The sequence below is a fragment of the Macaca fascicularis genome, chromosome X (genome assembly GCF_037993035.2).
Source record: "Macaca fascicularis isolate 582-1 chromosome X, T2T-MFA8v1.1".
NCBI lineage: Eukaryota > Metazoa > Chordata > Mammalia > Primates > Cercopithecidae > Macaca > Macaca fascicularis.
Window position 1 is genome coordinate 130,579,706 of NC_088395.1, and position 27,971 is coordinate 130,607,676.

General features: G+C 36.8%; 1 protein-coding gene across 5 annotated transcripts; it reads left to right on the plus strand.

Annotated features, from left to right (window-relative positions):
- The first annotated feature begins 1,177 nt into the window (after nucleotides 1-1,177).
- Nucleotides 1,178-27,420, plus strand: SH2D1A (SH2 domain containing 1A). 5 transcript variants are annotated; one of them, XR_012429870.1, is made up of 5 exons: nucleotides 1,178-1,394; nucleotides 19,150-19,181; nucleotides 20,028-20,091; nucleotides 24,448-24,592; nucleotides 25,625-27,420. XR_012429870.1 is itself a non-coding variant. In XM_074029217.1 (5 exons), the coding sequence occupies exons 1-4, from the start codon at nucleotides 1,258-1,260 to the stop codon at nucleotides 24,552-24,554; spliced, it is 285 nt and encodes a 94-aa protein (XP_073885318.1). In that variant the 5' UTR covers nucleotides 1,178-1,257; the 3' UTR covers nucleotides 24,555-24,592; nucleotides 25,625-27,420. The 5 variants fall into 5 exon arrangements, 3 of the variants coding, with proteins under 3 accessions (XP_073885318.1, XP_073885317.1, XP_005594577.1); XM_074029217.1 differs by having other exon boundaries at nucleotides 24,503-24,592; XM_074029216.1 differs by lacking the exon at nucleotides 25,625-27,420 and adding an exon at nucleotides 21,846-21,917 and having other exon boundaries at nucleotides 24,448-24,550.
- Nucleotides 27,421-27,971: the final 551 nt, after the last annotated feature.

The following is a 27,971-nucleotide window of genomic DNA, read 5'->3' on the forward strand; positions in this document are numbered from 1 at the left end:
ACTGAAGTTGCAGAAAGCATATAATAGACGACATAGCTTCAGCTATTTAAGTTCCAATTTTAAAAGTACTTTACATAATCTAAAGGTACATGTATAAGACCATTCAGCTTCAGCAATAAATAAAGTCTTACTCTAGTGAAAATGCAGGAAGTTTTGGGGAAATATTACCTAGCACATTTTGAAATAGAAGCAATGCTTTATTTCAGAGAAGAAAATGCAGATTGAAAGGTTTTAAAATATTAAAGACAGTTTAGCATCAATTGAAGAAATAACATTTTCTAGAAACAACAGAGAATAAAAGTTACAATAATATTATCAACAACTTGCAAATGATTCAAAACAGATTTTATGGCCAAAATGCTGAAAGTTGGGCCCTATACACCAAAGGGCACATACAAATGCATATAAAGGCAAAGCACCAGTTAAATGATTCACAGTCTCATGTAAAGCCCATCAAATAGATAAATCTGGAAAATCTTTGGATGTACATTGTGACTTTTGTATCTCAACTAGCACTTTGGGACCTTGGACAAGGTGTTAGGAAAGAAATCAATATTTACTCAGGACCAAGACTTTCAAGATGACTGCGTGAGGTAGAAGGAAGAGGGAGAAGAAGAACTTGCCCAAAGTTCACTGTTCATCTACTATGTCCGATTCTGTGGGAGTCTTCATGGCCATGTTCAGTAATGATTTCATACTGACAGTACTGATAAAACCATCAGTGTTTTGTTCTCAGAGCTTTTGATCCTTTCATTTTGTTAGTATGTTTTTGCCCTACATGATGGGTCCACATACCGACAGAGACATGTACAACTTGCCTCTATCATCAACTCCTTACCGGCTAGTTGAGCTAAGTTATTCCTGGTGGCCTCTGAGTAAACTGCAAGAACAGAAGCATTACTAAGCATCCCTGTCTGAGTGCAAGGGTGTGTGTTGGCAGTACAGCCCCAATCTTGCAAAATCCTTCTTCCAATGTTCCTTCCCGCTCTGTATGAACCCTGTGTTGGGGGGCAGGAGATGGAAGCCCTTGGCAAGCTCGATTGAACTAAGCTACTAAATTGCTGAGCTCGTTTTAGTTGAAGTGTGAGAAGGAGGTTTAAGGCAAGTAGACAACATCCTGTTGTTTGGGTGCTTCTCTCTTTTTTGCACATCTGGCTGAACTGGGAGTCAGGTGGTTGACTTGTGCCTGGCTGCAGTAGCAGTGGCATCTCCCTTGTACACTTCTCCTCCTCGGCCTGCCCAAGAGTCCACCAGGCCATGGACGCAGTGGCTGTGTATCATGGCAAAATCAGCAGGGAAACAGGCGAGAAGCTCCTGCTTGCCACTGGGCTGGATGGCAGCTATTTGCTGAGGGACAGCGAGAGCGTGCCAGGAGTGTACTGCCTGTGTGTGCTGTGAGTATGATACAGTGGGCATGGGCCTGCTGAGGGTGTGGGCGGTGGGCAGCGGCAGCTGGGGCCAGGGTGGAGGCCGAGGCAGGCAGGGGCGCCGGCATTAGCAGCTCGCCGACGACGCCTCCATGGTCCGCCCTCAAGTCCAGCCCAGGGCCGTGGTGAAACACACTTTCGCCTGAGTCCCTCGCTGGGGATTTCATTCCCTGGGCCACCTGCTCTCCAGAAGGCCCTCACCAGAGCCTTTTGGGGCAGCCGCAGAGAATGCCCTTTCGGGTGCTGAAATGTGGTCTAGAGTTTACCTTCGCTCCAGGAAAGACCCAGGCTCCCCACTTCTATTTTGAACCCTATCGGGTGGTGCCCTGGGAGCCTTACTCTAGCTCTCTTTAAACGACTTTTGAAGTGTCATCCCAAAGGAAGGGCATGACATTCAGGGAGAGGAGACACATTAAGAAACAGAGTCAATTACTTTAAGAATGCAATGCCAGTAAAGTCGAGATGCTGAGAGAGGAGGGGGATGTGTATGAGTAAAATCACCTCTCTGGATCTGCTGATGTAGCATCCTTTAGAAAAGTAGTGGGGGGTGGGGAGGGGCAGGGGATTTCAGAAATAGGACCCTTCTTGATAAACGTTAGGACTCACAATAGTCTTAAAGGGAATGGAGGGAAAACACCCTTGTTATGATTCAGCTTTGCCATTTGCCTAGGCATGTCTCAGTCTAAGGCTTCATTTTGAATCAAATTCATCTGCGTCTTTGCTCCAGGGCTGCGGAGTCAGGCAGATCTGAGACTTTGTCCTGTGCTAGTCAGATGTTAGGCTTGTGACCTGGGCAAATTAACCTCTCAGTCCCCCAGTTTTCTTATCCATTGAATAGGTATCATATTACTGCCTACCTCATAGGATTGTAAGATTAAGTGCTATAATGCAGTAAAAAAATTAGCACTGGGGCCTGACACCTAGTAAATGTTCAATAAATGTAAGCTATTGGTATTGTCATTATACCAAAAATATATTGTTATTTTATCTTCTCTTTTCAGTTGATTTCTTTTAGGAATCATGGGGGCATTTCTAAGGAAGGACCTAGCTCAAGCATTATTGTCAGCAGGATAAAAAAAATCCATGAAAACAGCAGCCCTGCATAGTAGGTTCTAGACAGAAACCAAATGAGGTTAAATGCTTGGTAGTAAGTTCAGCATCTGATGATACCCCACAAGAGTTTGAAATACCTTATGGGTCAGTGAAGAAAGATTATCCTGATGCTGGTGCTAGAGGATTTTCACTGTATATTGGTTTTCAAAAATGGTCAAGCCTTGTTTGTGGCAGCTCTCAGGTCATGCTAAATACATTTTTCATAAAGGCTTCCAGGGAAATACGTGGAAGTTATTGAATGTCTTGGGCTTGAATCTTTATGTTTTGCTTATATAATTATGTTCCCGTGTGGAATCTAGGGAAGGGCAATGAAAATCAGCTAGGATTCTTAGGCTCTTTTCTCATTGAGAGAAGGTGGAGTGAGTGGGTGGGTGAAAGGCGCTGCTTTAGGGAAACTGACAAAGGAGATAATGTGCTCCTTAACCCAAAGGTGAAAAAGAACATACAAAACAAGTCTGGGCAGGGGAGGGACAACAGGGTATAGTGAGAGGCAAGATACACCTAAGACTTCAGCCTCACCAGGCTCCTGGCCGTTTCTCAAGCTCCTCAAAAATGCCCCCACTTAGGATTTCTGTGCTTATTGTTCCTTCTGCCAAAAATACCTTCAGTTCACATGTTTGTTCAACTGCCTCCTCCCTCAGAGAGGACTTGCTTGGCCACCTATCTAGAACAAGTGCCCTCTCTCTGTCCCTGATACACTCACTCCATCTCTTTATTTTTGTTCAAAGAGCTTTAAACTATTTGATAATTTGCCTGTTTACCTACTTATTGCTGGGCTGTCCTGCAAAAATATAATCTCCATGAGGGCGGAGACATTGTCTCCATCACCAGGAACACAGGAACACATAATAGGCACTCAGCAGATATTTTTGAATTAACAAACTGTTAAGGCAAATTCTATTCTTTACTGCAAGAAAAGGAATGAACATCGAGAGGTTAGGGTGTGGACCCTGGGAAAGTCACTCAAATTCTCTGGGCCTCAGTTTCCATATTTATAAAACAGGAATAGTAATGTGTATCCTACCTTCTGCAAAAGATTGCCTTAAGTACCATATACAAGAGAGAAGGACAACTTTAGCCTTTTTCCTATGTGGGCCAGAACCACATGAGGAATTAACTTAGGCAGGTGAGAAATTCTCAAGCATTTAAGTTTTTGCCCAAAGTGAATCTTGCATAAATGCTTTTTTTATGACTCTCAGTTCTCCATGAAAACTGCCTTGTGAAGTAGCGGAAAATACTAGACAAATTGGGAGTTCCCTTACGGTGTCTTTCAAATGGTACACTGGGGACTCAAAGTCTTATGAGACTGTTTGGGTGATAGCCAGAATGTACTGCAGAGGAAAGATATAAGGATACATTGCCTTTTATCAGTTTCTCAACGTTTTTGAGTTGAGTGTCCCTTTTGACAAATGTAAAAAATTCATTCCCTCTTTTTGGTGCTACACTGTAATTATAAAATCAAATTTTATTTAGAAATAAACCATGTACTCATTTTAAACCAAAACACTTATGCTTATGATATGTAGTCGAAATAACAATATAAATGGTGTCACGTACACATGGACAACAAGGTATAGCTGACAAACATGCATTGAATGTAGGGTTTACTCAGAATGGTTTCTCATTCTATCTTTTGTTTACTCCTATTAACCAAGAAGATTTAATTGAGCTATAGTTTTTATATTTTTATTGTAGAGATAATACATTTCATATGCCTTTCAAACTGTACTTTAAACTGTACTTTCAAACGATGCTTGCCCTTTTCCCCAGTTCTGAAGCTCCTAATCATGGCTTTCAGATATGGCCTTTTCTTCTGTTCTGGTTTAGAAAATTGAACTCCTTCATAAAGCACTAAAGGAGTTTTCCATTTGTAGGATTGCTCACCTTCATTTTAAGTGATAAGTTTTTCTTTCAATTACTTTCTCTAAATAAATATAGATTTTTGTATAAGTCTATTAAAAATAGTTCCTTATACCTATTCGTTATAGAAAAATTGAAACATATAGACAATAGAAATTAGAGAAGCATCTATAGTTTTATTTTTTATTTTTTTTCTGAGATAAGTTTAGTTTAATCTTGTTTTTTTTTTTCAAATTTTTACATCTACTGAAACATCATGTGTAAACCAATACAAGAAGGTTGATTCAATATGAGGATATGATTTATTTATTTTTGCCTTTCCAGATAATTTTGGGAAAGAAGTCAAGTGAGATAAAACATTGAACATATGTGTGAAACTAACTAAAGACTAGCTGTAAACTTCAGATAATCATTGTATTAATGAATTAACACTTTTTTTCATATCACAGTGCCCAGACTGTGATCAAAAAGGTGTTTTTTAAAATCAAACCTATCTAGGCCAGGCATGGTGGCTAACGTCTGTAATCCCAGAACTTTGGGAGGCCAAGGCGGGAGGATCACTTGAGGCTGGGAGTTCAAGACCAGCCTGACCAACATGTTGAAACCCCCTCTCTACTAAAAACACAAAAATTAGCCAGACTGGTGGCGCACACCTGTAATCCCAGCTACTCGGGAGGCTGAGGCTGAGGCAGGAGAATTGCTTGAACCCTGGAGGTAGAGGTTGCAGTGAGACGAGATCGCCTCACTGGACTTCAGCCTGGGTGACAGAACGAGACCCTGTTATTGCTAAAAATTAGGTGAATTTTCTTCTATATTTTAATAAGATGAATTGCTTTTTGCGCACGTGTGCTCTCACAATTGTATTCTTACGAGTGACATATTTGACTACTAAAGAGTTTGATTTTTGTATGTGTCAAAAAAAGTAAGGGAAAACACCAAACTTAGAAAAGATACCTTACAACAGATCAAGGATTAGTTTGTGTGTGTGTGTGTGTGTGTGTGTGTGTGTGTGTGTATACACAAATTTACGTGTGTTAAAAAAGTATGATTGTATTCTTACAATTGTATACACTTCCCATTTCCCACTTAACATGAAAAAAATACACTCATATATAATGTTCTTAGAGACAACTTTAAGATGTTATTTTTAATGGCTGCATGGTAGTCCAGCTAGCTAGTAAGTATACCATATTTTGCTTAGCCAGTCACCTACTTTTAGACATTTGACTCATTCCATATTTTTGTTATTATAAATTCCATCAGGATGTATATTTCAGTACATTAAAGTTTCCTTGTATTTATGATTATTTCCTTATAATGAATTTCTGAAGTGGAATTTCTAGGTCAGAAAACATAAACAGCTTAGGATTCTTGATATATACATGATCATGAGATATTTTCCCTAAATGGTTATTCCAATCTACATGCTCACCTGTAATGCATGAGTGTCCGTTTCACTACACCCTCACTAGAAATGGGTATTATAGTTAAGAAAATTTTCCTTTGACATTTGGTGTGTCATTCTTTATTTTATATTTACATGCTATCTGTTTATTTTTCTCATTTTATATTCCTTTGATTAGTGACTGTCATTTCATATGGTTGTTAAGCTGTTGTATTTCCTGACATGATTTGGCATTTTGTGTATTTTTCTCATTTAACCAGTTGAATCATACTTTTTTTTTTAACACACTGTATTAGTATATATATATAATATATTAATCCTATTATATATAATATATAATATCCTATTGTATATATAATATATTATATATAATAGGATTATATATATAATAGTGTGTGTATATATATATATACACACACACACACACACAAATCCTTGATCTGTTGCAAGGTATCTTTTCAAAGTTTGGTGTTTGCCCTTACTTTTTTTGACACATACAAAAATCAAACTTTTTAGTAGTCAAATATGTTACTTGTTTTCTTTGTGTTTGATTTCTTCCTTGGCTAGAAAGTCCTTTCCCCTTGAGGTATGCCATAAAACTTCACTGCAGTTTTTGTTTTAAATTTATGGTTTTGTTAGTTTACATTTACCTTTTTAATTCCATTTGGAGTTTTATTTTGATGCGGATAAAGGATCTAATTTGATTTTGTTTTCAGATAGGTAGCAATTGTCCTAATATAATTTATAAATACAACTTCCATTCTTCATTGATTTGCTAGCCGACTATACCATATATTAAATTCTTATATATAACAGTTACTGTTTCTGGACTATCTATTTGTCTCAATTGATCCGTTTATTCTTGCACTGATAGCACTATAGTATGATAATGTTTTAATACATTTTAAAAATTATTTGCTATTCTTATCTGTTGGTTCTTCAAAATGAAATCTAGAATCATTTTATTAAGTTAAAAAAAATCCATTGGACCAAATGTTTTAGCTCTCACATTCGAGTGAGAACACATGATATTTGTCTTCCTGTGCCTGGCTTATTTCACTTCACATAATGACTTCCAGTTCTATTTACATTGCTGCAAATAACAGGATTTCATTCTTTTTAATGGCCAGATAGTATTCAATTGTATATACATAGCACGTTTTCTTTATCCATTCACCTGTTGTTGGACTCTTCCATATCTCGGCTACTGTAAATAGTACTGTGATAAACGTGTGGGCACAAGTATCCCTTTGATATATTGATTTCCTTTCCTTTTGGTAGATACCCTGTAGTGGGATTCCTCAGTCATATGGAGGTAGAGAGTAAAATGATAGTTACCAGAGGTTGAGAAGGGTGGAAGGCGATGAAGAGAGGCTGGCTAATGGGTACAGACATACAGTTAGATAGAAGAAATGAGTTCTAGTGTTCAGTCGCACAGTAAGGTGACTATAGTTAACAATATCTTATGTATTTTAAAATAGCTAGAAGAGACTAGTTGAAATGTTCTTACACATAGAAATGATAAATATTTGACGTGATAAATATCCTAAATACCCTGATTTGATTATTATAATGCATACATGTGTTGAAACATCACACTGTACCCCATGAATATGTACAATTATTATGTACTAAAATTTTTTGAAAATACCATTGGGGTTACATTAAATTTATTAATACACTAAGAACGAATTGTCATCTTTAAATGATTTAGTCTTCCCTTCCCATAAGTCTCTCCATTTATAATTTTTTCCTTTATATCCATCAATCAAGTTTTATAGTTTTCTTTTTGTATGTCTTACACATTTTTTAATTTCGAGTTATTGTGTGTATGAATGTGTATGCTGCTTTTAAATATAAATGGGATCTGTTTCCACTATATTTTCTGTTTCATAGGAAAGCTACTGATTTTATGTTCTGTTCTTGTATTTATCCAGTGTACTGAATGCTCTTATTAATGCAGATAGTTTTTTTTAAAGTTTATTCCCTCTGTTTTTTTAGATACATCAAGTTTCTTTTCACCGACGTACATATGTGCTCTCAGATTTCTTCCATTCTCACCCTCAGTGTAGACAGCTATTGGGGAAGTTCTGACTGCCCAGTAGATTGTTTGATGGTGATAAGAGGAGAACTAATTTAAAATATTTAAAATAATTAGCTCAAAAATAGTTTATTTCCATAGTTGGCATTCTTCTGGACATATCTGCCTTTGTTTGCTACTTATCTGATGGAAGATTTGGAAGAAGAAATGCTGTTATAATTCTTTAACGTCAAGGACACATAATGAAGTCATTTGACATATATGTCTTTAGATAAAAGCATAATTATCTTTTTGTCCTTTAAGTTTTAAAGGTACAACTGGGAATAAAGTGCCTGTCAAACAACTGAACTGGAGAAATGGGGGAGGAGCAGTGATGAAATAAAATTCCAGTTTATCAGTTGCACTAAAGGGGAACAGTGTGGCAAAGAACTTGAAATTATAACTTCATTTAGTGAGAAATTACAACTGACATTTAGTTTTTGAATTCAATTGGATATGTGCCTTAGTGCCACATTTATCTTCATGATAACTTAGGCCACCAACATTGTTTTTGATTTCCTGAATACAATCCAGTGGTAAAGTGAGCCTGAAAACCAGCCTAGGATTAAGTTTGCCACATATAAACCATCAAATGGATAATTCATGGCAAATAAGCCAAGTACTGACTCCGGCTGACAATGTAAAATTAAAGTTGCAAGATTAGTCTGAAGATGTCATTTAGCTTAAGCAAAGGGGGAGTCTGGATTGATCTCTTTCAGGCTCTCCCCACCTGGCCTCTTCCCTTCAGCTCCCTCCACTGCCCTCCTTCTCTGGGTGGACAGTTCCAGCTCCATGTCCAAGCAGATTCCCTCCCTTTTGAGAATTGTGCTTTTGGAATTGTGTTAAAGACCAATTTGTTAATACATTCACTCTAGTATAAGAGAGGGGCAGCACAGAATGGTGGTTAAGAGCCCAGATCTTCCAGCCAGATCTCTGGGTGTGCATCCCAGCTCTGACCCTTAACTAGCTATTTTACCTTGAGCAGGTTACTTTAACTTTCTGTGCTTCAGGTTTCTTACCTGTAAAACAGCAGATGGTGATAATGAGAGTACTTACCTCACAGGGTTGTTATGACGATTATGACATGAGTTAATATTTGTAAAGTTAACATGTAATATGTGTTTTTTTTAATTGTTTGTTTGTTTTTGTTTTTTAGACAGAGTCTCGCTCTGTTGCCCAGGTTGGAGTGCAGTGGCACGATCTCCACTCACTGCATGCTCCCTCACCTCCAGGGTTCACACCATTCTCCTGCCTCAGCCTCCCAAGTAGCTGGGACTACAGGCACCCACCACCACGCCCGGCTAATTTTTTTGTATTTTTAGTAGAGACGGGGTTTCACCGTGTTCGCCAGGATGGTCTGGATCTCCTGACCTCGTGATCTGCCCGCCTCGGCCTCCCAAAGTGCTGGGATTACAGGCATGAGCCACCATGCCCGGCCGTGTTTTTTAATATAAATAAAAGCTCTATAAATAATTGTAATACAAAGTTAGACCCACATAAGTATACATAAATAAAACTTGATATGAAAGTTCGGGGGAAGAAGTGATTATATTTATTTTCATGACTTATCAAAATATCAGATAGTTTTACCGTCAGACTTGAAGTTGAATGACTTTCAACTGTTTCAAAAATTAAAATTCTCTCTGAAAGAATAAAGTTTGGGCCATTGGAAGTTTGGAAAGCTCTTGAATCAGAGTATAGTCTCAAAAATAATGGCTTTGTGTGGGATACTATTCCTCTGGATATAAAAGTTCTGAAACATTTGTTAAAAATCATTATAGTAGGCTGGGTGCGGTGGCTCACGCCTGTAATCCCAGCACTTTGGGAGGCCGAGGCGGGCAGATCACGAGGTCAGGAGATCGAGACCATCCTGGCGAACACGGTGAAACCCCGTCTCTACTAAAAATGCAAAAAATTAACCGGGTGTGGCGGCGGGCGCCTGTAGTCCCAGCTACTTGGGAGGCTGAGGCAGGAGAATGGCATGAACCCGGGAGGTGGAGCTTGCAGTGAGCCCAGATTGCGCCACTGCACTCCAGCCTTGGCGACTGAGGGAGACTCCCTCTCAAAAAAAAAAAAAAAAAAAAAAAAAAAAAAAAAAAAAATCATTATAGTTGTGTCTGAATTTTGTATGTAGCATTAGTTCATATAGACATAAAGGGCATAGGTACTGGCTTGCTTTATTTGCAGTGTCATGAAGAAGTCAGGTGTAGCTAAACTTTTTCTTTTGTGTAGTCCTTGAAGTGGTATAAAAAAGGAATTGATGTGGTTTTTTCAGTTCTAAACCAGGATCTGTCCCCAACACTGACCCACTGAGAAAATAAGAAACAAGTCAGGTTGGTTGCTTCTTGTCCATTTCTAACCTGAACACTTTTTTACAGTTAGGGACAACTTTTGATGAAATAAAGACAAATTTCAATATCAGCAGAGACTAGATTAACACATGCTTTATAGTAATTAAAATAAATTAATGGCAATGATAAAACTCCACCGTTCTTTAACAATTATTCATTTTCTGATTTTTTTGGTGATGCATTTTAAATTCTAGGATTATCAAAAAGTCCAAAAAAACTTTAATGAGGGAAGGAAGTTAAAATTACACGACATTGCTGGTTTGTCTGTATTAATGAAGGGAGTCAGAGGAAATATAATCCTAAAGGGGATGTAACAATTTAAAAAATGAATTATCTTTTTATGAGTTGTGATTTGCTTAGGCTAGGTTTGTAAGCCTCCAAATTGTAATTCTGCTTGTTTTTCTTAAAAAAGTATTCACTTAAATAACTATAGGAAAAAATAACATGCAAGAATGCATTTATGTTAGTTTAAGTTTACTTCTAGTGTATATATACACAGGGACAGACAGTTTTGAATAGTTGTAATCAGAGTGGGATCTCCTTGTGCCCACTTTTTACACATACTATCATTTTATGTCAACATAGTCCACATACTTAAAGTTTTTTTGAAAACCTAGGACTCTAATACTTTTGAATTTTGGCATAATATTTTATTTATTTATTTATTTATTTATATTTTTTGAGATGGAGTCTCTCTCTGTTGCCCAGCCTGGAGTGCAGTGGTGCGATCTCAGCTCACTGCAACCCCTGCCTCCCAGGTTCAAGCAATTCTCCTGCCTCAGCCTCCTGTGTGGCTGGGATTACAGGTGTGTGCCACCACACCTGGCAGGTTTTTTTTTTTTTTGTATTTTTTAGTAGAGACAGGGTTTCACCATGTTGGCCAGGCTGGTCTCGAACTCCTGACCTCGTGATCCACCCACTTCAGCCTCCCAGGGTGCTGGGATTACAGGCGTGAGCCATCGTGCCCAGCCAGCGTAATATTTTAAACCTTCACCTTTGACAGAGAAAGTGTAATTTTGAACCATTTTTTCTGCTGTAATTCCCTTATTTTTTTGTAATTTATATATTATCTCTAAATTGACAAAAATTGTATATATGTATTGTGTACGACATGATGCTTTGAAATATGTATACATGTGTAATAGCTAAATTGGAATAATTAGCATACGCATTGCCTCACATACTTATATTTTGTGATGAGAACACTTAAAATCTACTCTTAGCAACTTTCAAGAATACAATACATTGTTTTTAACTATAGTTGCCATGTTGTACAATAGATCTCTTGAACTTGTTCCTCCTGATCTAAATTTTTTATCCTTTGACCCAAATTTCCCAATCCCCACCCTGCACGCCCCTACCAGCCCCTGGTAGCCACCCATCATTCTACTCTTGGCTTGTATTAGTTCAACTTTTTAAGATCCTGTGTATAACTGAGACTACGCAGTATTTGTTTCTCTGTGCATAGCTTATTTTGCTTTACATACTGTCCTCCATATTCATCCATGTTGTTGCAAATGACAAGATTTCCTTTGTGTTTAAGGCTGAATAGTATTCCATTGTGTATATACACCACATTTTCTTTATCCATTCATCTGTTGATAGACACGTAGGTTGATTGCATTATGTCTTGGCTATTGTGAATAATGCTGCAATATACGTGAAAGTGCAGATTTCTCCTTGACATGATGATTTCATTTCCTTTTGATATATACCCAGCAGTGGGATTGCTGGATCATATGGTGGTTCTATCTTTAATTTTTTGAAGAACTTTCATACCATTTTTTATAATGGCTGTACTAATTTATATTTCTACCAACAGCGTGCAAGGGTTCCCTTCTCTCTGCATCCTCTCTTATTTTTGATAATAGGCATCCTAACAGGTGTGAAATGATATCTCATTGTGGTTTCATTTGCATTTTTCTGATGATTAGTGAGGTTGAGCATTTTTTCACATACCTGTTTGTCATTTGTATATTTTCTTTTGAGAAATGTCTATTCTGGTCCTTTGCCCATTTTTAAATGGGATTATTTGTTTTCTTTCTATTGAGTAATTTGAGTTTCTTATATATTTTGGATATTAACCCCTTATCATATGTATGGTTTGCAAATATGTTCTCCCATTCTGTAGGTTGTCTCTTCATTCTGTTGATTGTTTCCTTTCCTGTTCAGAAGCTTTTTAGTTTGTTGTAATCACATTTATCTATTTCCGCTTTTGATGTCTGTGCTTTTGGGGTTATACCTAAAAACAATTCCCCTATTTTGAGTAATTATTCCTTATTTAGGGGTACTTAGGTTAGTTCAATGTTTTCATAATTAAAATGGGCTAGTATGAAAATCTTTGTCAAATTGCTTTTTCCTCTTGACTTGTTTCCTTGGAGTATATGAAGATAAGCAAGGTTATGCAGTCAAAAATATGTATGGTTTTATAGCTCTTATTATATAACTTGCTCTTATTATATAACTAGTGATTTTCCATGGACAGGGACAGAGTATGTTTTGTTTGAAAAGGCATATTCAATATTTTAGTTTAATTTTATATTACAAAATTACTGGTTTATAATAGAAGCTATAGAAAATAAAACTAAGAAATATTATTGGGGAAGAAAGGAAAAAATGGTTCAGAAACACTGTCCTATGAAGACTGAAATGACTGACAAACCTTCAGCTTATACTAAAATAAAATTGCATTCTTAAAGCATAGACTGAATGACTACGGAGGAGGTGGTACAGAAGTACCCTGGGCAGGTGGAAGAAGCCCGATTGACATCAGGGAAGTTGCCATCAATATTCCCAATGAGATGTGGGCGTTCTCTTTGCATTTTAATCAGTCCTTCTGTAACTTTAATGTTCACACAAATCACCTGGGCATCTTATTAAAATCCGGATTCTGATTTAACAGGTCTGGGTGGAGCCCAAGAGTCTACATTTCTAACAAGCTCCCAGGTGATGTTGATGCTGTTATCCTGGGAATGCAATTTGAGTTGCACTGTTTTAGATCTCTTCCATGTATGACATATAGTAAGAGTTGACTACATGGGATCCTTGGTCAGTTACTTCAGTAACTTGAAAGTGAAAGATATAAACTGCTGGCCTATTTGAGGAGTGAGACAATTTTGCTCATTCAGAAATTGGAGGGGTTGTGGGGAGAAAGAAATTGTTAATATTAGATGAGTTAATCATGAGAAGTTTTATGTACCATTGACACCAGGTTGTTCAGAAACTGAAGGAGGTAGGAACTTTTGAAGTGGTACTCAGGTTCCTGCTGCTTAACTGAAAGTGAGATAAGATCAGATTCGTTAGGAAACAATTCTCAAAACAGACTCATTTACTTTGACTAAATACGTCTGAATGATAGTAGGGAGATAGAATCATTGCATTGTTTAGAGACCCACTGTTTTAGAAAGTGGAAAACTTGTTGCTTACCATTCTGCTTATTTTGTTGCTGAGATTTTAAATAATGAATCTCCACATCACTCTTATGATGCTGAATTATTGCCATTAATCGTTTCTCATAGGGAAAATGGAACTAACAACCTATGCTGTTTCACTGCTTCCATCTCCATTTTGCTATATCGCTTTAAGAAAATCACTTAAAGGCTTACGTTGAGTTCCCATGGTAAAAAATGGAAATCAAAGCTCTTGCCTTGTTCCCCATAGAGTACTTGCTGAAGTTAGTGGGCTTTGAGGTAGATTTCAAGTGTTTAAAAAGACAAAAGACTTTAACATTGTAATATTGTATATTTATTCAGCATATTATATATAGGCATATATCAAGCTATTTTATATATGATCTAAATATTCTGGAAATCCTTTGTAAAAAATAAAACATCATATAATCCACATCAGTAGTTAAATTGACCTTTTGTTTAGTGTCATGAATCAAGTAAATCTGAATAGTGTATTTCAGATATTTTTTGCCCTTTGGGTAATCAGTCCTGATGGATATTGATGAAAGATGTAGTAATTTTTTTTTTTTTTGAGATGAAGTCTCACTCTTGTCACGTAGGTTGGAGTGCAATGGCGTGATCTCAGCTCACTGTAACCTCCAGCTCCTGGGTTCAAGCGATTCTCCTGCCCCAGCCTCCTGAGTAGCTGGGATTACAGGCGTCCACCACCACACATGGCTAATTTTTGTATTTTTAGTAGAGATGGGGTTTCACCATGTTGGCCAGGCTAGTCTCGAACTCCTGACCTCAGGTGATCTGCCCACCTCAGCCTCCCAAAGTAAAGTGCTGGGATTACAGACGTAAGTCTAATTTAATTCACGTATTTAAATACTTTTATTTCCAAAGGAGGTTAATGGTAAATGTGATCATCAAGTCAAGCATGACCTTCTGCTTGTAAACACATTGATTTTAACCAGAGTTCAGTGCGTGTCCTGGCTAGGTGTGGTGGTTCACACCTGTAATCCTACCACTTTGGGAGGCCTAGGTGGGAGGATAGCTTGAGGCCAGGAGTTCAAGACCATTGTGGTCAACAGAGCAAGACCCTGTCTCTGCAAAAACTAAACTAAACAAACAAACAAAAAAAAATTTGCCAGGCACAGCAGTGTGCACCTGTAGTGGCAGCTACTCAGGAGGCTAAGGCAGGAGGATCGCTTAATCCCAGGAGAGCAAGCCTGCAGTAAGCTACGATCACCCTGCTGTACTCCAGCCTGGGTGACAGAGCAATACACCATTTAAAAAAAAAAAAAAAGAAAAAAGAAAAAAAAAAAAAGCACGTGTCCTAACCAAAGATCTCTATTGACTCAAACTTGTGCCCAAGAATAGCAATCAGAAAGTTTATTAAATAAATGATTTAGTTTCACATTCAATTGATTCACAATAGATTTAGATTCACATTCAAAATCTGAAACAATTCATTATAAAGTTTACCTTACGGTTTTATGAGGTAAAATTTATTAGGCAAATTAAGTGGCATTACTATATATACTAAAATATAACAAATAATCTGTATCAGTACAGTGTGGGGATCAGGAACTGGGGATCTAGAAATGGGCCTGATTCAAATCCCATTTTTGCTTTTTAATCTCTAGTCTGATTTTGGTTACTTAACATATCAAAGTCTCAGTTTCCTCATCTATAAAATAAATACTACAATATAAACCTAATAGGATTTTTGTGGGGTCCAAAGGAGATAATGCATGTACTATAAACTTAACTTTTTTTCCTCCTAAATTCACATGTTTAAACCCTTACCTCCAATATGCTTGTATTTGGAGATAGGACCTCTAGGATGTAATTAAGGTTAAATGAGATCATAAGGATAGGGCTGTAATCTGATAGACTTGGTGACCTTATGAGAAAAGGAAGAATGCATGTACAAAGAAGAGGTCATATGAGCACACAGCAAGAAGGTGGCTGCCTACAAGCCAAGAGAAGAGGCTTCAGAATGAAACTTACCGTACTGGCACCTTGATCTTGGACTTCCCAGTCTCCAGAATTGTGAGAAATAAATTTCTGTTGTTTAAGCCACCCTGTCTATAGTATCTTGTTATGGCAGCCTGAACAGACCAATACAGATTTTGGTACTGAGAAGAGGAGTACTGCTGTAACAAATACCCAAAAATGTGGAAGTGGCCTTAGAACTAGGTAATGAGTAGAGATTGGGGAAGTTTTAAGGTGTATTCTAGAAGAAAGCATAGATGGCTGTGAACAGAATGTTGGTAGAACTATTTATTCCGATGAGGTCTTAGATGGAAATCAGGAAGATGTTACTGCAAACTGGGAGAACTGGGAGAAAGGTGTTCCTTGTTACAAATGGTAAAGAACTTGACTGAACTGTGTTCTAGTATTTTGAAGAAGGTAGAATTTGTTGAGTAAAAAAATTGACTATTTATCTGAGGAGATTTCTAAGCAAAATGTTGAAGGAGTGGCTCAGTTCCTCCTGACTGCTTATGGTAAAATACAAAAGGAGAGAGATGAATTGAAGAAGGAATTGTTAAGCAAAAAGGAACTGGAACTTAAACATTTGGAAAATTCTGAGTCTTTATGTATTGCAATAAATGAGGAAGCTTGTGCTGGAGACAACACTAGGGTGTGGCTGGATTATCTATCACTCCTTAAGATTACTTATGATATTAACCACCATCTCAGCAGAAGTCAGGAATAGAGTTTGGATAAAAGCAGCAGAAATATTACCAGTTTGGACCAAAGAGAACAGGACAGTATGGTATAGTTATTTGGCTGCAAACATGGTTTATCCTTCAAGAAAAAGGGAAGAACGACCCTGAGGGTGATTCAGAGATCACCAGGGCTGCCATTCCTACTATAGGCCCAGAGTACACAGGCCTGGAGGCTAAGGCTGCCTCTACCTTGGTTTCAGAAAGTGAGACTGACATCCAACAGAGCCACATGGGTGGGGCCATCACCCTAGCCAAAGGATGTGGCCACCTTACAGAGCTGTGGGGGTGATGCTGCTTTCCCAGTGAACCTGAAAGGCAGAGTATTGATCAAAGAGGATTATTCTTGAGCCTTAAGAGCTAATGGAGTTTGCCTTGCTAGGTTTTGGACTTGCTTAGGACCTGCAACCCCTTTATTTCTTCCAATTTCTCCCTTTGGAATGGGAATGTCTATTGTCTTCCTGTAGTACCATTATATTTTGGAAGCACATAGCTTGTCTGGTTTCATAGTTTCACAACTGGAAATAAATTTTGCCTCAAGATGAATAATACTGCTAGTCTAACCCACATCTAATTTTATTTAGATGAAACTTTGGACTTTAGATTTTATGTTGATGCTAGAATTAGTTAATTTATTTTGAGGCCATTGGGATGGTATAAGTGTGAGAAGGACATGAGTTTTGGGGGTCAACAGTGGAATGATGTAGACTGAATTGTGTTCCCCCCTAATATGTTTAAGCTCTAACCTCCAACATGACTGTAATTGGAGATAGGGGATAATTAAAGTTAAATGAGGTCATAAGGGTGGGGCTCTAATATGATAGGATTGGGGGCCTTATTACAACAGAGAAGGCTGTGTGAGCACACAGCAAGAGGTCAGCTACTCGCAAGGCAAGAGAAGAGGGCTCAAAATGAAACTTACGTTGCTGGCACCTCGATCTTGGACTTTCCAGCCTCCAGAACAGTGAGAAAGTAAATTTCTTTTATTTATGCCATTCAAGGTATGGTATTTTGTTATGGCAGCCAAACAGACTAATGCAGAAAGTAAAACTCTTGGCATGTAGTAGAAATCAATTAGACAGATATGCAATATAGATATAAACTGAGTAATGGGAGGGAATATTTATCCCATTTAAAAGGATAAGCTGCTTTTAGGAAAATAAAGTTACAGCTAAGGCACTTTGGAGATAGTCCTAGTTTACAGCATTTTAGAGTTGCTCTTCCACAAAAATATAATAAAAACAAGCAGCACTTGTTTTGAATTCATATTTTTTTACTATTATTTCATTTATAATATATTATAGAGTAATATAGTAATACAGTTATGTGCAATATAGCAACATTTTCCTTAATAACGAACAGCATATACAATGGTGGTCCCATAAGATTATAATGGAGCTGAAAAATTCCTATCACCTACTGATGTTGTAGCCATTGTAATGCCACAGCACAGTGAATTACTTATGTATTTGTGATGACACTGGTATAAACAAACCAACTGTGCTGTCAGCTGTATAAAAGTATAGCACAGGCCAGGTGTGATGGCTCACATCTGTAATCCCAGAACTTTGGGAGGCTGAGGCAGGTGGATCACCTGAGGTCAGGAGTTCAAGACCAGCCTGACCAATATGGTGAAACCCCGTCTGTACTAAAAACACAAAAATTAGCCAGTCATGGTAGCGTGCACCTGTAGCCTCAGCTACTTGGGAGGCTGAAACAGGAGAATTGTGTGAACCTGGGAGGCGGAGGTTGCAGTGAGCTGAGATTGCGCCACTGTACTCCAGCCTGGGCAATACAGCGAGACTCTATCTCAAAAAAAGAAAAAAAAATAGAAAAAAGAAAAAAATGTATAGCACAGACAATTATATACAGTACACAATAATTGATAATGATAACAAATTACTGTGTTACTGGTTTATGTATTTACTGTACTACACATTTTATCATTATTTTAAAATCTACTCCTACTTATATAAAAAATGTTAGCTGTAAAACAGCCTTGGGCAGGTCCCTCAGGAGGTAATCCAGAAGAAGGCATTGTTATCATAGGAGATGACAGCTCCCTGTGTGTGACTGCACCTGAAGATCCTGCAGTGGGATAAGATGTAGAGGTGGAAGACAGTGATACTGATGATCCTGACCCTCTGTAGGCCTAGGCTAATGTGTGTATTTGTGTTTTAGTTTTTAACAAAAAAGTTTAAATAGCAAAGAATACATAAAATAAAAAATTTAAAAACAGAGAAAAGCTTATGGAATAAGGATATAAAGAAAAACAGTTTCGTATAGCTGTACAATGTGTTTGTGTTTTAAGTGAAGTGTTATAAAAGAGTCAAAAAGTTTAAAAAGTTTAAGAGTTTATAAAGTAAAAGAATGGAAGCTAAGGTTAATTTATTATTGAAGAGATTTTTTTTTTTTTTTTTTTTTTTTTTTTTTTGAGACAGAGTCTCGCTCCCTCACCCAGGCTGGAGTGCAGTGGCGTGATCTCATCTCGCTGCAACCTCCACCTCCTGAGTTCAAACGATTCTCCTGCCTCAGTGCCTCAGCCTCCCAAGTAGCTGGGATTACAGGTGTGTGCCACCATGTCCAGCTGATTTTTTGTACTTTTAGTAGAGACGGGGTTTCATTGTGTTAGCCAGGATGGTCTCGATCTCTTGACCTCATGATCCGGGAAATATAAATATTTTAAAATAAATTTAGTGTAGCCTAAGTTTACAGTGTTTATAACATTCTAGTAGTGTAATGTCCTAGGCCTTCACATTCACTCACCACTCACTCATTGACTCACCCAGAGCAACTTCCAGTCCTGCAAGTTCTATTCATGGTAAGTACTCTCAACAGGTATACCATTCTTTATCTTTTATACTGTATTTTACTGTGCCTTTTCTATGTTTAGGTAGGTTTAGATACACAAATACTTACCATTATGTTACACTGCATACAGTATTCTGTACAGTAACATGCTGTACAGGTTTGTAGCCTGGAGTAATAGGCTATACCACATAGCCTAGGTGGTATACCATATAGGTTTGTGTAAATACAGTCTATCATGTTTGCACAACAATGAAATCACCTAATGATGCACTTCTCAGAATGTATCCCCCTTGGTAAGTGATACATGACTGTGGCAATATTATATTGCTATACATTAAAATAGTAATTTTATAAAAATATAGTTATATTCATATTATAGTATTACATCCTTATACTATTGCTATTATATTTATAACAAATATTATTAATATTAATAATTATGTAGGCCTGATAGTGTATTATCCCAGTGAAATGTTTTTACCTTAAGGTTCGATATGTACTTAAAAATAAGTCTATTGTTTGTTAAAACTATCTAATAATTCATGGTTTTATCAATTACAACAGGTCCCTGTTGTAGTTTCTTTCTGTCCAAATAGTCTCTCAAGTTGACAAATCTTTAGGAGCATGAATTTCCATATTTCAAAAAATGAAAAGATAAATCTCACTGGAAACTGTGGTTGGGCAGTTACAATATGGAGACAAGTTAGATTCACTATGCTTTGCTTCCTGTGAATGCAATGGCACCATATACGTGTGTCCTAGTATAAGTGACATTTATATGTAATATTAAGCTTAAATTTACAGTATCCATTGTCCTTTTGGAATATTTTAGTAATGGAAGTTTATTCTCTCACAGGTATCACGGTTACATTTATACATACCGAGTGTCCCAGACAGAAACAGGTTCTTGGAGTGCTGAGGTATAGTTTTATTTATTTTTGCTTCTGGGGGTGTCAAGGAGGTGTTTGAAATTTAGGCTGGTTTTATAAAAGAGCAAATTCTACATTATGAAGTATTCATAAGGTTGAAATATTTAAAGCTCCAATCAAAAATTGTTCTTGGGTCATTAAGAAAGCTTTAGAGAATTTTGGTCCCAGTCCTGTTTAGCCACCATTTTGCAGAGTTGTATGACTTCAGGAGAAAGATAAAAATGTTGAAGGGTTATGTCAAACTTTTAGTGACTATGTGAAATCTTAGAAAGCATATCAAAAGCAGGTAAAATAATTAAATGAACAGTTATTTACCAGATGATACCAATATGAGTGTTGGTATTATGGGAGATTAAAAACCATGATGCTTGTTTTCTAAGAGACTACAATATCCTTGGGAAGTTATAACTTGAAATTAAACAGTTATGAGTGGAAGAAACTCAGCTTTGGGAAGAAACTAGGCAAATCTGGGTTCCAGGTCTGGTCTCCCCTCCTCTCTGATAGGTCTATGATCTTGGGCAGGTTACTTGACTTTTCTGTGAGCCAGTTTCTTCATTTGTAAACTGAGCCTAAGAATCCTCCCTTATGCACAGGGCTCATTTTGAAGAGTAAATAAGATAACACACATAAAGAAGCTCTTTGCCATGGGGCCTGGCACACAGTGAGCCCTCAAAAAAGTGAACTCCTGAAAATTGCCACAGCTCCTATTAATAACTCAATCTATACATTTAAAATTTTCTGAAGTCTATACTTCAAAAAGTTAAAATAGCTCTCCCGTTTACTAATTTATCAGTAAATTGGAAAGCACAAATTACAGACCACAAATGTTTTGAACCATTGAGATGAATTAGGCCAAGTTTTCAAACATACTGTTGCTGTATTATGTAAGGATTATTAAAACTATAATACTAACTAAAGATAAAGTTATGCCATTTCTAATCAAAATGATTTATAGTTGTTTATTTAAAAAAAATTCTCTGTATCACTGCAGAGATGATTGAATAAGAAATTAAACTTTATTATGAAGAAAGTTACATGTAACATATACTGACAAAAACACACACACACATATATGTTTGTATATTATTTCACCAGAAATAGCTCTTCTCCATAGAGAAATACCCTTCAGCTGCTGAAGAATATTATGTAACAACAGGATCTTAAATTCTTAGGGTTTAACAACTTTGTTTTTAAACTTGTTTTCCTGCATTTTGAGTATAACATCATATGAGATTGTTACATGCTTGTGATCATGTTAAAGAAGAGAGGGCTTATTGAACACAAATGCCCCCTCATCCTGTTGTCTGATCTGACCTTGTTTATTTAATAATATTGTAATTTTCTGCATCAAGAGAGCAGAAGATTGGCATGACTTATCCCCAAATAGAAAATAGTTTAAAAAGTTCTTTAATTTTTGAAATGCATATTGCGTTTTTTTCTATCTACTAAATTTACCTTATTAGCAGTGCTGTTCTAAGGTGAATATTAAACTAGTATATATTCTCAGAGCTCATACCACCTGACTGGAAGAAATTTCTCTAGAGCATATTGAAAACCAGCTGTGATCTAATACATGTTTCCATGGATAACTAAGAGGTGACAGTATGGGAGATGTGCAAATTTGAAGAATAGCTGAGTTCAGTGACAGGATGAGAGTTGTCAGTGGTACAATTCTTGTGATAAATGTATTTTCAAAGCTGGGTAAATGATAGATATTAATACTGATTTTTGGAACAATGTTTTAGTTTGCCATGCTGCAGGAAAAATCAGGGCAGTAACACGCCATCATCTGTGCATATATTGTGCTAGAAATGTAGGTAAGTGAGATTTGTTTTAAAGAGTGTAATGAAATCGAACCCTGGCCCCACAGAATTATGAAAGACAGATATCATGTGTATTTCTAGTTTTAGAGAGATTTTTAGGTTAAATCATTGCCTAGTGTATTATCTTATATGACTCAGACTAAAATTTTGCTAAATTGTTAATTTAGATAATTCTACAATCTACTTTCCCTTATTAATATGTGAATTGTTGGCAATACATTATTTAAAATGTACTGACATCACAACAGTGATGTCACCCTGTTGACATCACTGTCTTCAGGCTTTATTGGGTATATGATCAGGAGATCAGCAGATGTTAAATAATTGTCCTTATTAATCTAAGTAAAACACTGTAAAATAGGCCAGTCATTTGCTTATGAAACATCAGATCCCCAATTCAAATAGCTTCCATACCTCCAGTGCTATTATTCCTCTCTGTTAGCATGGATAATCAAGTGTTAACTACATATCAGTACCCATAAAAATGATGCTTCTCTGTTTTGTTTTGTTTTGAGGCAGAGTCTCACTCTGTCGCTCAGGCTGGAGTGGTGGAATGGCACGATCTCGGCTCACTGTAACCTCTGCCTCCCAGGTTCAAGGGATTCTCGTGCCTCAGCCTCCCAAGTAGCTGGGATTACAGGTGTGCGCCACCACGCCCGGCTAATTTTCATATTTTTAGTAAAGCTGGGGTTTCACCATGTTGCCCAGGCTGGTCTTGAACTCCTGAATTCAGGTGATCCACTGGTCTCAGCCTCCCAAAAAGCTGGGATTACAGGTGTGAGCCACTGTGCCCGGCTATGCTTCTGTTGATAAATGGTTTTACAAGCCACAAGAACAGCCAAAAAGATGTGTGGTTTGAAATCTTTCCACACTTGGGGAGTGTACAGTTTCTCTTCTGGTTGATGACCCTAGCTTCGCTAGATCCTGTTTGACCCAGTTCTAATCTGAAAGGCAAGAGACTGGGTCCTGGGATTCAGAGCCAGTTCTGCCTCTGGTTGTCTGTGTGACTTTGGGCAAGCTGATTAATTTCTTTACATTCACATTTTCTTATCTGTCAAATGGGAATAACTGAATAAGCCAATAACTGCCATTTTGTGAGGAAATAGTGAAGGCAAGAGATAGGAATGTGCTTTGCAAATGAAAAAGTGCACTGAGGAGAGTATAAGGAGGCAATTTGTGCCTATGGCCTGCATTTGCAATTTGGAGATTCTATCTTGGAACCAAAGAACTGTTTGGATTTCTGCAAGAATGGCCATGTTATTTTGGATGAGTTCTCAATCAAGCTTTAGGAAGGTGGAGGGTAGGTGAGAGAGTGGGGTGGAGCTGGGTGAGAGAGTGTTCTACAACTACTGTGAACATATGGGGGAACACTAATATAGAGCTAAAGAGAATTTTTGTCATGTTTTCAATGAAAAATTACCCCAACATAAGGAAATGACTGAGAGTTACTGTGGATAGTGTAGTATGCTATCTTCAGCATACCGCTGTCTAGCTGACAGAAGTCTTCATGCCAGCCTTCATGTTTTCTCATTAAATTCTAAAAAAACAAACAGCTCCCACCTCAAAAATCTTCCAGATGGAATAGCTGAAAAACAACTTAAAAAAAAATACTAGTCATTGTTCAATTGCTCATAGCAATACTACTTTATTTTATGTAAAATGACAGTTTTGAGCTGATGCCTGAAGCTTGGCTCATAAGCTTTTGCAGGAAATTGTTGTTGATTTCAGGCAGTGTCTTTGCAAGACAACTGATGTCAGGAAAGGAATACATTTTAATAGTTACCTGCAAATAACTGTCTCTTTAAAAATACACAAATAAATAAAGGTGACCTTATATAGTCTTTCATTTTCATGTCATAGAGAAAACCTTGTTACAGTGACATGCTGATGAAGAGAATAATTTTGGGAGTATAGGGAAGTTTCCCAAGGAGGAAAAATTTTAATGTGAAGAATGACGCAGGAAATATTATGAGATGAAAGAGTATGAGGACTGAACTAGCCGTGCACTGTGTGTATCATAACAGCCAATTTTTAATTTCCTGTGTAGCATTTTATATTGTGGGATGATGGCAGGGAGGATGGGTTGTTGGTTTTTCTTTTGTTATTGTTCCTCAGGCTTTTTATTAATGACCTGTAGGATCTGTTTTTTTTTTTTTTTTTTTCCTGTTTAACTGCATCCCCTCTGTTGGTGAATTCATTGTGGGTAATGGCCTGTATACCCTTAGAGGTTTGAGATGTCTGATGGGGAGCAGGCAGGAAGGGCAGGGCGATGAGCAAGAGCTTGTACAAACTAATACCACCCTTGGGAGAACTGAAATGACAGCTCATTAGCTCCTCTTGCAGGGAAATTCAGCCAACCAAAGTAAACTCTTCTGGAATGTTGTTTTTCCTTCTTTCTTATGTTTTCAAATATTTCAACAAGTTACACAACTGTTACCTCTCTTAGCATCCCTAGCACATTTTGTAGGTCTTTTTGTATCATTTTGAGATAGGTAAATAATTTTCTTGGCCTTTTATTTTCCAGACAGCACCTGGGGTACATAAAAGATATTTCCGGAAAATAAAAAATCTCATTTCAGCATTTCAGAAGCCAGATCAAGGCATTGTAATACCTCTGCAGTATCCAGTTGAGAAGAAGTCCTCAGCTAGAAGTACACAAGGTACTACAGGTATGATTTACTCTTAATTTTTGACAGGGTTTGGAAGCTCAGATTTATGAGTCAACCTATTCATAACCATATAATCAATTAGAAGTTATGTAAGAAAAATGCAATGAGAAAGTAGATGTAGCCAGCAAGTCAAATGAGAGGTGACAATTTATGTGCTATAATTTTAATCTATTACTCTATAAACTTTTAATAAATCACTGTAAAATCATCAAAAATTCTATAAGCCCGTAACATTTTAACTGCTCTTGTCTGTCTCATCTTGTTCTTTCCTGTCCCTTTTATAGGTAGCTAAGTATCATTTCACTTCACTAATTCAGACACAAATAATGTGAAAGATGGTATAATTCAGAGAACACCTGAGCTGTGCTTTACCTTTGCTTAGTAAACTTTTTTTCCTACAGGGACATGAAAGCTAATGTTAGCCTGGCACACACGATTCTGGTTTCTGAATCGGTGGTGCTTGAATTAATGACATTTTTCTGAAGCAAAGGAAATTAAATAGTAGACTTTATTGTTCCACTGGCACAAATTATTACATATCCTGAGCAAACCTATTTTAGTGTATGTGTCATGCTAAAGACTGAATACCAGCCAATGTCTGTAGCTATCTGACACGTGACTGTTTACTCCTCTATTGAATGGGGTTTATCATTTGTTTGGAGTAAGAGGATCGGCCTTGATTGAAACAATAAATATTTATGATAAAAGAAAATGAATTGTTATGTCCCTTTTTGACAGGGACCTAGGCTCAGGCATAAACTGACAATTAGACTAAGTGGTGAATTAAATTAATGAATATCCTTTTTAATACAAATGCAAATAGAACTCTAATTTCCAAGTTGGCTAGTTGTTTTTTTCTGCCTAGTATTCCATTCTTCATAACTCAATTTTAAATAATAGTTGCTTGTGGTATATTATTGTGTTGTGTCATTGTGAGTTTTATGCAGTTGGACATTTTATAAGTATGCGTTAATCTATAATTTTAATAGCTTGCAAGTTTATTTTTTCTTGATTTTTGTTATTTTTCTTTAGGGATAAGAGAAGATCCTGATGTCTGCCTGAAAGCCCCATGAAGAAAAATAAACACCTTGTACTTTATTTTCTATAATTTAAATATATGCTAAGTCTTATATACTGTAGATAATACAGTTCAGTGAGCTACAAATGAGTTTCTAAAGCCATTGTAGTCCTGTAATGGAAGCATCTAGCATGATGTCAAAGCTGAAATGGACTTTTGTACATAGTGAGGAGCTTTGAAATGAGGATTGGGAAAAAGTAATTCCATAGGTTATTTTCAGTTATTATATTTACAAATGGGAAACAATTTAAAGCATAATGAATACTTTATAAATGATTAACGTCAATTCTTGCCAAATATAAATAAAAATAATCCTCAGTTTTTGTGAAAAGCTCCATTTTTAGTGAAATATTATTTGATAGCTACTTATTTTAAAATGTCTTGCTTGATTGTATGGTGGGAAGTTGGTTGGTGTCCCTTGTCTTTGCCAAGTTCTCCACTAGCTATGGTGTCATAGGCTCTTTTGGGATTTTTGAAGCTGTATACTGTGTGTTAAAACAAGCACTAGAAAAAGAGTGAAGGATTTCTGTTTAATTCTGAAAGCAACCTTCTTGCCTAGTGTTCTGATGTTGGACAGTAAAATCCACAGACCAACCTGGAGTTGAAAATCTTATAATTTAAGATACGCTCTAAACATGTTTATCGTATTTGATGCTACAGGATTTGAAATTGTATTACAAATCCAATGAAATGAGTTTTTCTTTTCATTTACCTCTGCCCTAGTTGTTTCTACTACATGGAAAACCTCATTTTGAAGGGAAACTTCAGCAGCTGCAGCTCATGAATAACTGATTTGTAACCAGCCTCCTTTTGAAGTAACCCTACAAAATCACTGGAAAGTTTATGATTATATTAAGTTTTTAAAAAAATTCCAAGTGATTGAAACCTACATGAGAGTCAGAATTTTATGTGGTATTTTCTTCTCACATTTATATTTTCATGATTTGTGATTGATTATATGTCACTTTGCTACAGGGTTCACAGAATTCATTCACTCAACAATGTAATAGGACACTGAGGGTATAGAAGTAAAAACACCTGGTCCCTGCTCTCAGTTCACTGTCTCGTTGGACGAGAAAACAATAACGATAAAAGACAGTGAAAGAAAATAACAATAAAAGACAAGGAAACAATAACAATGAAAGTTGATAAGTACGTGATAAATGAGGTTCCCGTGTGTAGGTAGATCTTGTCTTTAGAGCCAGGTAGATCTGGTCTTTAGAGGCAGAACGAGTCAATGCAAATACTCTGGTCCATGGGCCATATGAAAAGGCTAAGCTTCACTGTAAAATAATAACTTGGAATTTTGGGTTGTGTATGAGTGTTGGTGAACTTGGTTTTAATTAGTGAACTGTTGAGAGACAGAGCTACTCTTCATGTACTGTCAAGACCTGATTTCTGAGCATTTAATATGGATGCTGTGGGAGTGAAAAAGTGGAGTATGGCCCCAGTAATGCATTATGGGTGGTTTACCATTTCTTGAGGTAAAAGCATCACTTTAACTTGTAAAGGAATTTAAAAATCCTACTTTCATAATAAGTTGCATAGGTTTAATAATTTTTAATTATATGGCTTGAGTTTAAATTGTAATAAGTGTAACTAATTCTAACTCTATAATGTGTTCATTCTGGAATAATCCTAAACATATGAATTATGTTTGCATGTTCACTTCCAAGAGCCTTTTTTTAAAAAAAAGCTTTTTTTGAATCATCAAGTCTTTCACATTTAAATAAAGTGTTTGAAAGCCTTATTTACCTAATTTGTCTTGAAATATTCCTTATAATTCCTTATAAAAATATTCAGAGACTGATGCTATTAATAAACCAAATAAAGGATTGATGATTATCTTATCTTTTTGGAGTGATTCCCTGGAAAAGGTAAGTGCTTTTTCGATTTTGTTGCTGTCAAAGTTCCCAGTTGATGAGCCTACTCCCTGTCTTCTTTGGCTGGCCTTTTATTCATCAAGTTTTTTTTTTTTTCACCTTTTCTTTCCCAACATGAGCATCCCTGCTATTTTCCAGTATGTAATAACTTGCACCTTTACAGAAAGGTCATATCCTTGCCATATCTAAAATATTGCCATGCTAACATATTGTAAGATGCTGAGTCAAGGTAGAAAAATGCACAATATATTTCCAAGTGTGCAGCTCTCTTCAGAAAAAAAAGTGTGTCAGCAAGCCCAAAAAGGAACATGACAGCTTATCAAATACTTATTCATTTCCTCTGAAATTTGCTCTTAAGAGATAAGGTCAGTACGGAGACAAGCTTAGGTAATTGTCTGTTTGGCTGTTACAGGCAGGG

Excerpts from the sequence above, each read along its gene's own strand:
- SH2D1A (XM_005594520.5), top strand. The coding sequence starts at position 1,258 with ATGGACGCAGTGGCTGTGTATCATGGCAAAATCAGCAGGGAAACAGGC. Across the intron at positions 1,395-20,027 it reads GTGTACTGCCTGTGTGTGCT|GTATCACGGTTACATTTATA; the intron begins GTGAGTATGATA and ends ATTCTCTCACAG. Across the intron at positions 20,092-24,447 it reads CAGGTTCTTGGAGTGCTGAG|ACAGCACCTGGGGTACATAA; the intron begins GTATAGTTTTAT and ends TTTATTTTCCAG.